The sequence below is a fragment of the Pyxicephalus adspersus genome, chromosome 7 (assembly GCF_032062135.1).
Source record: "Pyxicephalus adspersus chromosome 7, UCB_Pads_2.0, whole genome shotgun sequence".
Lineage (NCBI taxonomy): Eukaryota > Metazoa > Chordata > Amphibia > Anura > Pyxicephalidae > Pyxicephalus > Pyxicephalus adspersus.
Window position 1 is genome coordinate 3,433,096 of NC_092864.1, and position 10,381 is coordinate 3,443,476.

Here is a 10,381-nt window from a genome sequence, read left to right on the forward strand (position 1 = left end):
GATTGACAAGGGGGCGTTAGGCCAGAATGGACTACTGGCTAGGCCCTATCTGGCCTAAAGGCCGGAGTTTGCCTACCCCTGACCTAAACAGATGCATAAATATTTGTGGTGGGATCGCCTTTTTCCCCCCAGATCAATAATATTCAGCACAATATTCTCCATTTTTCACGTAAATTTTTGGTACTTATTAATGCCACCAACTATAGTATTATATGGTACAACAGAGAGACCAAGAATTCTTAGATATTCCTGTGAACAAGGAGCAGACACCAGTGCGCCATTTTAGTTTGGTGACTGATACATTAATGGAAACATGATGATGAAAACCTCAGAAACCTAAGAACAGTGTCCACGGATGAGGTTGGGGTTCCCTTAACGTTAGGTTGAGGATCAGTTTTAGGGGGTTGGACACTGAATTAGGGTTAAGTTGATGTTTATTTTTAGGGTTGGGCTCTGGTTTAAGGTTAGGTTGAGGTTCAGTTTTAGGGTTTGGACACTGGATTAGGGTTAAGTTGAGGTTAATTTTTAGGGGTTGGGCTCTGGTTTAAAATTACCTTGAGGTTAAGTTTCAGGGGTCGGGCTTTGGTTTAGAGTTAGGTTGAGGATAAGTTTTAGGGGTTGGACACTGGGTTAGAGTTAAATTGAGGTTTATTTTTAGGAGTTGGGGTCTGGTTTAAGATTAGCTTAAAGTTACGTTTCAGGGGTCGAGCTCTGATTTAGGGTTAGGTTGAGGATCAGTTTTAGGGGTTTGGACAGTGGATTAGGGTTAGGTTGAGGTTCAGTTCAGGGGTCGGACTCTGGTTTAGGTTTGGGTCGAGGTTTAGTTTTAGCAGATGGACACTGGATTAGGGTTAGGTTGAGGTTCGGTTTTAGGGGTCAAGCTCTGGTTTAAGGTCAGGTTGAGTCCAGTTTTAGGGGTCGGGCTCTGGTTTACCGTTAGGTTGAGGTTAAGTTTAAGGGGTCGAACTCTGGTTTAAAATTAGGTTGAGGTTCAGTTTTAGCGGTTGGACACTGGATTAGGGTTAGGTTGAGATTCAGAGCTGTGCTTTGTAGGTTGGGTTCTGGATTAGGTTTACCACTCTGGCCCGATGTGTAGATAACCACAAATACATAACAATTCTGATCCCAACTGGGTAACAGTCATCTGTTTTCCATGTGAAAATGTTGACAAAGTAAAACAACCGAGACAAGCGTTTCCTTCCAGTCAAATGTTTATTGAGATATTTGCATGTAAGTGACAATACACAAGCTCCTTCCTTTAGTATTAAAGTGTACCTGTCCCTCTACAATAAAGACTGCCCCCTTTATGATGAAGCCACAGTCTGACAAGAATGGCACCGATTCCTAGTGAGCTGATTGGCTCTTCTCTCTGACATATTACCCAATGCTTCAAAATAATATTAAAAAACATCCTAAAGGGTACCTCTACTTTGGAGTCCATTTTTTGGTGATCAGACTATCATTTTCATTCTTGATTCCTTTGTACATCTTCTGACTCTTCTTCTCGCCTCCCTTGGCATTGGACCGTTTATACTTATTTGCACTCTACTAAAAGGTAAGCCGCACCTCCAAAAATCCTGTGGTCTGTGAAGTCCAAGACTACACCTTTCTTCACCTACAAAGGGTACAGCAAAGCATACCCACAACAGTGGTGGCCAATCACTGACCTGCCAGTTTCTCAAATCCATGGTGGGATTGGAACACATCAAAAAACAAGAGACTCTAATTTCCATTGGAGGAAAAAGGGAAATGGGTTTGTAAAACACCATGTGTGAAAAGGTGGGAGGGGCTTGTGAGGGACCCTTTTAGAAGGGAGGATGAACGATGCATCAGAAAAATAGGAAGGACCAACAAACCGTTAGAGAAAAGGTCAGAGAAGTGTTCCAGAAGGTTGGACTTGTACAGTGCGATATATAGAGGAGAATCTGGAAAATGCGGTCAATGGAGGAATGTCACTGCGATGAGCACACCGATTTAAGATCAATATGTGCCATTAGACGAAGAGGAGGAGAGAGCCAAATACTTGGAAATTGAGAAACTGTTCCTATTAATGATTATTTTGTGAAGGACGCTGAGCAATGGAATGGATCATAGCATTGGTCCCTTGTTTCTGACCTTGGTACTGCATCATGGTATGTGGTGAAGGACTTTCAATGGACCTCCGTTCTTCCCAGAATCATTGAGGCACGGGCAGAAATACGGATAGATGGTCTCGGAGAAGGAGGTAACGAAGGTGTAAATGTGAGTCATGTCATCAGCATTGTAGAAGGAGAGGACACCACCTTCGTAGTCTAGGTATATCCCGACTCGTTGTGGTTTGCTTCTCAAGGTTAGAGCCCGATAGGGGACGTCCAAGGCTTTGAATTCATGGCCATTCCTCAGCCACAGAATCCAAAAACCATTCTCAGGGGACAAAGTGATTCCACCTCTTCGGTTCACAGACTCCTTGGCCACGCCAAGATTCCACTTGGTCTTGTTGCCAACGTCGACCACCCAGTAATGGCGTCCATTGGTGAAGCCCTCAGTGCCAAGGACGCAGCAGCAGTAGTCAAAACGGCGTGGATTTTCTGGCAAGGACTGCTTGGTGTCACTGTATCGGACACTAGTCAGGTCTTCAGAGAGGACTAGATTTAGATGGGCTGTGGTGGGATCCATAATTATATTCGGTAATGCTGAAAGAAAGTTAAGGACAAGTTATGGGTCGATCAGGACAGTAACAACTATTAGACTAATAGGCAGTTGTACCTACTAAAAATAACTTTTGAAGGGCCACCCAACACAAATATTTAGTGTGTGATGGTTACTGGGGGGTTTTGCCCCTGTTGGAAGTGACATGACTATGACTTTTATATAAGGATAATTCTGCCTCCTGGCAAGCAAGCTATAAACCTCATTATCAGTCGAGACATATGCAGACCCTAAAGCAATCATAAAGGATTTGCTTAGCAGAGTCAAGGAGTGATCCTCCATGAGTGGATGCCTGAGGATCATTAACACATTGGCCAGTTTGACCACCTGGTGGTATTTCCTGCCCAAACCGGCTTACTATTGCTTCAGTCTTCCTGGAGGGGGTCGGTGATAACAATCTAGGACAAGGATGGACTTTGTGATCAAGTTGTCTATTATTAGTGATCATTAGTGAACAATGATCACTAACGATGGACTAAAAATGTGATTTGCTCTGGACTTGCAGATGGGTTCAAGGAAAGAAAACTCTGGCTTGTAAGGCTGTGTGGGCGTAAATGACCAGGTGCTAGATATAGAGCTGGACCTTCCTTCTCCAATCTTTCCTATATACCCTTTACTTTCCTCTCTTTATTTTGTAAATACAATGAATATGATATGTTAAATTTTAAATAAACCTTTCCCCTCTAATAAAATATTTTAGCCCTTCTTTGAAATTACGATCCCCAAACAGAGCACATTCTACAGCCACCAAGAGATTTCTCATATCTTCTGTGGACGGTGGGGGTGGTAAGATCTCAGTGATGGAATTTACAGGTTTTCACATAATTGATTGTCATTACTGGGGGCTCTTAGGACCATCATTGGAGTGGGATTTAGTTTGGAAGAGGCAGAACCCTCCTGGGAACAGCCACTTGCCAGAAACAAAAGCATCACCCTAGGCATGATAATCTCTCTGGCCGATTCTCCAAAACATCTAACAAGTCAACCAAATTTCACATAGGCCTCAAATATCACCTTAAATGGACTGACAAAAAAGAGAATATAGTGTGTGTTTTTTCCACAATATAGAAGCATCTGAAAACAAATTTCCAACTTATACGTAGCCAAGTAATAGATAGGAGACACTGCTCTTCTTTGGATGCAAGACCATTAACATGCAGGGAAAGCAGACACATTGGTCTGGTTCATTAAAGCTCTCCAAGACTATTTTTGGAGAACGTGGATTGCCCAGTAAACCTGGAATGGATTTCAAAAAATAATTTGCTATTATTTGGCAAATGCTTTTAATCCTGGATCAGATCCATTTCATGTCTGATAGATCCACCAGGTTTTCCCATGATAGTTTATAGCAGGGGTGTCAAACTCTCGCCTACTGGCCGGTTTGGCCCGCAACATCCTTTTTTGGCCCCCAAAGGAATCCTAAATATGAAATATCACCACTACTACAATTCCCGGCATCATTCCCATCCTATGTTTGGCCCCGCATTGGTGTGTTTTATGTTTTTATCTGTTATTCAGGCAATTGTAGTAGCTGTGCTATTTCAATGAAGAGGGAGTTGTTATGAGAGGCCACTTATAAGATTTAGCCTGCCTCAATTTTTTCAATAAATTTCAAGTTTGGCCCACGACTTTGTCTATGTTTTTAGTTTTGGCCCTCTGTGTATTTGAGTTTGACACCCCTGGTTTTTAGTCTCCAGTCTTGGGGAGCTAATAAATCAAGCACATTAAGAGATGGGGATAGGTTCGGAAATGCTATTAAGTCAACAATGCTCACCTGGACTGATGTATGACTTCATATCTTTCCAGGCCGTGTACTGAATCAGATCCTTCACTGCTCCATAGCCAAAATCCCGAGGAGTCACCACATTGTGTGCTGGTAAACCATCTCTGTAACCTCCGTAACATCTGGAGAGAAAGGAGGACATCAAACTCATATTCATTCATATATCATTACCTATGCTATATTATAAATTCTCTATATTCCCATTACTATATTCCCTCCAGCTGCCTAGGGGAATAATTTGCAAAAGCTTACACGCTACCTTTTAGCATTCTAGTTGCAATCGTTAGCCCGCGCATTTTAACGTGATAAGGAAGCATCCCGTTTTACCGTTTAGTAGGGTACTTGATGGAGTTCTATGGCCAGTGTGCTAATCCTTCACTAGGCTGTCGAGATGTTTTCCATATTTGATTTGCCACACGTGAATGAAGAACTACCCCTGGGTATAGAGATCATAGACCTTAGCATAGGTCTAAAAAGCTACTGACCAACCTCTTCAGTCTTCCTAACACCAATTCCACCAATCTTATCCATTGTCTGCTATTGACTTTGTGCTGTAGTTTCACATAAATACAAATTGAATCCCTACAATTTATCATATTCGAGTCCTGTACTCTCCTGTATGTAAGTGTATTGGGTCTAAAACCCTTCCAGACACCCTACACAACTACAACGATTGGAGGTGAGATTGGAAGATTGGAGAGTCTTCATAAAGCATCTCTTTGTGTGACTTAATCTGGGCTTTTAATGCCCACTGAAGAGAGTGGTGTGAGACACCATCAACGTGCAAATGCAGATTAGGTCCCTGGAGTCTAGAGCTTCAGATGTTAAGGGCAACAATGCTAACTATACTACATCAAGAAACACACATCACATTTCCATAACTCAGCAGATACTCACATATCCATAGAAGACTTTATATCCTGAAAGACAAAAAGAGAAAAGAATTATCACCATGTGTGTCCTTGTATTACGTCCTGGGGTCTGTTCTGTGGCTGCCATGTTAGTGGGGATGAGGGACTACTATGGGTGATGTATACTCACAGTCAGGAAGGAGACTGGGTCCTGCTCATATAGCCGTGGTTGGGTGCTCCTGATGGTTTGCAGGATCCCCTGACAGTTCTGTTTGATCTTGCTGAGACTTTCCTCCATCTCAGCCAGAATTAGGTCTCCTTCTTGCTGCAGGTCTCTGAGCAGCCTCTCTTCTCTCTCCCGAAGGAACTGGTGCAGCTTCTCAAACTCCATACTGACATGGTGCTTGGTGTTCAGGAGGTTCCCCTGACAAACACAACAAACAGTTCACTAGTTTCACCTACTGTAGGTCTTCTTAGTGCTGGTGGATCTATTGTAGACCCATCATAGACCCATTATAGATCCGTCATATACCCACTGTACACCCATCATAGATCAACTGTAGACCAATCGTAGACACATCATAGGCCCATCATAGACCCATTGTAGAACCATTATAGACCCATCATTGACCCAATATAGAACCATCATAGACATATTGTAGAGACATTATAGACCTATCTTAGACCCATTGTAGGCCCATCATAGACTGACTGTAAACCCATTGTAGACACATGATAGACAGATCATAGACCGATTGTAGAACCGTTATAGACCCATCATTGACCCATTATAGAACCATCATAGACCTATTGTAGACCCATCATAGATGGACTGTAAACCCATCATAGACAGATCATAGACCAATTCGTAGAATTATCATAGGCTGAACCCTGATCTATTAAACAACCATCATAGACCTATTTTAGACCCATCATAGACCTATTTTAGACCCATCATAGACCTATTTTAGACCCATGATAAACCCATCTTAGACCCATCACTGATCAATTATAGAACCATCATAGACCTATCAAAGACCCACTGTAGAACTATCATAGACCCATCACTGATCAATTCTAGAACTATCAAAGACCTATTAAAGTTCATTGTAGACCCATCATAGACTGACTGTAAACCCATCATAGACAGATCATAAAACCACTGTAGGACTATCATAGACCTATTAGAGAACCATCATAGACCTATTAGAGATCCATCATAGACCCACTGCAGACCCATCATTGACCTATCATAGACTGACTGTAGACTCATCATAGACAGATCACAGACCCACTGTAGACCTATCCTAGATCCATTGTAGGCCTATCATAGACAGATCTTGGACCCATTGTAGAACCATAATTGACCCATTATAGAACCATCATAGACCTATTGTAGACCCATCATAGATCAACTGTAAACCCATCATAGACCGATCATAGACCTATTTGTAGAATTATCATAGGCCCATCCCTGATCTATTAAACAACTATCATGGACCTTTTTTAGACCCATCATAGACCAACTATAAACCCATGATAAACCCATCATAGACCCATTGTAGAACTATCATAGACCCATCACTGATCAATTATATAACCATCACAGACGTATCAAAGTCCACTGTAGACCCATCATAGACTGACTGTAAACCCATCGTAGACAGATCATAAAACCACTGTAAAACTATCATTGACCCATTAGAGAACCATCATAGACCCACTGCAGACCCATCATAGACGTATCATAGACTGACTGTAGACACATCATAGACAGATCACAGACCCACTGTAGACCCATCCTAGATCCATTGAAGGCCTATCATAGACAGATCTTAGAGCCATTGTAGAACCATAGTTGACCCATTATAGAACCATCATAGACCTATCATAGACCCAAGGCAGACCTATCACAAGCCTGCTTCTTCACAGAAACAGTTATGTAATTGGGTGTTGTCATCCTAGAACAGAAGGTGAGCTCCTAGCAGGAAGCAGCCGCCTCATCTAACGACTAGTAAGTTTACCTTTCACTTTCACTTTAGTGACTGTAGCTGGATGGATTTGGGGCAAGCAAAGAAATACAAATAGCAGATTTTTACTTTACAAAACTTTTTTTATCACTATTTTATGATCATCTTCTGTATCTCAAATCTGATAATATTGAAGCATTTTGCTCTGCTACAGAAGAGTGGAGATTTTATATAATTTAGCACCAAATCACCATTTAAAGTTTGGGAAATACGGTGAAGACTTTCCTTCCTTAGGCAGCGTGTTAAAAGTAAACCTGTTCTCTGATTCATGTCTCGGAAAGCCTTGTCTTGGAGTCGGCCTTTATTGACCTTTTTGTGACTTTCTCTGATTCCCTTTCCCTTTAATCATTGGCCCAGATAGCTTATAGTCCCTGTTCCAATGGGTCCTGGTGACCATATTGGGTCATCTCATTGGGTGAAGGAAGAGCACTCTTGTCCCATCCTAAAGCTTAGTATGGTCCATGGACACTTTCCTTGCTGGCTTCCTCTTTGCTAGATGGCCGGCTAAGGTCCATTTTTGGAACAAGCTTGCTCTGCCTGTGTCAGAACTCCTTATCTCGGGTCAGTACCTAACAGAACAACAAGGCCAAAGTACCAGATTTCTCTTTCTTTCCTATGAACACCCTACAAATGACTCTGAGGCTATGGAAATACAGGTTGGGCTTCTGGATCCAACATTTGTCAGGGCCTAATGGTGCCCCTAGGTGTGAGATGATCCCCCAAGTTGGTAAGGCACTCCACCTCTGGGCTACCTACCGACAATACTTCCGATCATTTATGGAGGAAGAATGGTGGGACAGGTTAAGCAAGAAATTTATGGAGCAGTCAAATATACCCTAATGGGGGTACTGCCTTAGTCATGGGTACCTAGGGCTAACATATTGTACCCGAGGGTCTGCCCGCCTATGACCAACCTTAAAGCATTTGTGGTGCCACCCCGGCCTGTTGACCTTGTGTCCAGTCATTGTTGGTGGACTTACACCATAGATGGGCCATTGTTTTGGGGGTGGATGGGCAACAACTTACCCGGTGCTGGGCGATCATCTGCTCCTGGGCGCACTGCATCTGCTGCAGCTCCTTCAGGCGGGACTCCAGAGGGGCTATGGCGGATATCAGCTCCTCCTGATGGAAATAAAATACAAAAATATTAGTTATATCTTCTGGTGCATATATCTTGGTTGTGTAATAAATATGGGGTAATTGTACAACCGATGGGCACGATGGTGGGGTGTTACCCCCTGTACCCACCATAGCAGTGCTGTAATGTTCTATTCTGTGTTGCGTGTGCTATGCATGTTGTATCTCTGCATACATGTGCTGTGTATGATCGGTGTGGACTCACCTTGTACCCGCCCACAGCCTCCTGTATGGGGATTAGGGTATGCCCGGGTAGCGACTCCGCAGACCCTCTGCAGCGGGGGCACAACAGCCGGCTGTCCTGGGTGGAGAAAAACTGAACCTTCTCCCCGTGCTCGGCACACAGACCCCTCTGCCCACCCTCTGGGGATTGCACCGGTGGAGGGCGGCATTTAGGGCAAGAGGGGTAAGCCTCCTGCCCCCTCCAGGATCGCTCCAAGCACCCCCTGCACAGGCAGTGCCCGCAGGACATAGTGACCGGCTCGCGGGGCACATCTTGGCACATGACGCAGCTCAGCGAGGGCAAAAGGGGCAATGGAGAGGGGCTGGAGGCCATTGCTGCAGAGGGGTTCTCCTAATTCTGACTGTCACAACCCTACAACGCTGTCTCTCTGAACCCCTGAATTCTCTCTGTAACTCTGACTGTCTTTCCCCAAAATCTGGACCGACTGTCTCTCTGCAGTGCTGAAGTCTCTCTGAACTCTATCTCCCCAGATGTCTCTGTGGCCCTTCTGCTTTCCGATGTCTCTTTGGCCCCGCAGCTCTATGATGTCTCTTTGCTCCCAAATATATCTATTGCCCCTCTACTCCCAGATGTCTATGTGGCCCCTGATGTCTCTTTGCCTCCTCTGCTCCCAGATGTCTCTTTGTCCCCTGCACTCCCAGATGTCTCTAGCCCTCTGGTTGTCTCTTCCTGCCCCCCCTGTGCTCCCAGCTGTCTCACTTATTGCCCCCAGTCTCTGTAATTCCCTGCAGGCCTGGCTGTCTGTCAGTGACCCCTATTCTCTTCCTGGGTGTCTCTCTCGCCCCTATTTCCTCCCCTGTGTGGTGCGTCTGTCTCTGAGCTGCAGGAGGGAGGGGGCAGGGAGGAGGATGGGGGGAAGGGGAGGAGGAAGGGGGGGGCACACACAATAATAAGGGGGGAGAGGGAGGGGGAAGGGAGGGACTGAGAGGAGGAGGGGGAACCAGCAAACAAAGCAGGCGAGGGGGGGGGGGGCAATGCAGGCTGCAGCAATAACACCATGCGCTCCCCACCATTAGATTGTAAGCTCTTCTGCCTCCATTCTGCTGCAGCCCACCAGCGCAGGGAGGAGGGTGAGGGGTTAATGGCGTGCATCTGGGGGGAGGGGAGGATGGAGGAAAGAAAATGGGGTCTGACGTGGAATTATAGGGGGTGAGGGACGCCAATGGAGGGCGAGGGGGCAGAACGCCATTTTTTATGCAACATTGTATATACAATGCAACAAATCTATCAATGGGGGAGGGGGCAAACATGTGAATATTCTGCAACATTGTATATACAATGCAACAAATCCATGCAGGAAATGCAATGATATCAGGTGTGGGGGCTGATTGGCTGAGCCACTAGGGGGCATGTGATGGATTTTATTTGGGGGGTGACCCATTTTTTATTTGGGGGGAGGGGTGACTAATCACAGAATGCAGGAGATGGGGGATAAATGGCAGGATCGCATAAAACAACATTGCAGCCCATAACACCCGACCAAACACAGAAGGGGGTTCTGACAGTTACATATTGCAGGACAGGATCAGAACACAGGTGAGGAGGGGGAATGAGCTCAGACAGTCACATATTACAGGAGATTATCCTTATTATGTAGGCTGGCCAGCAGAGGGCGCTCTTATCAGCTCAGTGCAATCACACAGTCCCC

The 10,381-nt window shown here is 44.8% G+C and overlaps 1 protein-coding gene across 1 annotated transcript; it reads right to left on the reverse strand.

Annotated features, from left to right (window-relative positions):
• Positions 1-1,193: 1,193 nt before the first annotated feature.
• On the reverse strand, positions 1,194-9,587 carry LOC140334848 (zinc-binding protein A33-like). Its single transcript, XM_072417115.1, has 6 exons — positions 8,695-9,587; positions 8,379-8,474; positions 5,513-5,746; positions 5,369-5,391; positions 4,463-4,593; positions 1,194-2,672 (listed from the first exon to the last, which is right to left on the reverse strand). Exons 1-6 carry the CDS (start codon positions 9,043-9,045, stop codon positions 2,128-2,130), a joined length of 1,380 nt encoding a protein of 459 aa, XP_072273216.1. The 5' UTR covers positions 9,046-9,587; the 3' UTR covers positions 1,194-2,127.
• Between the last annotated feature and the right edge of the window lie 794 nt (positions 9,588-10,381).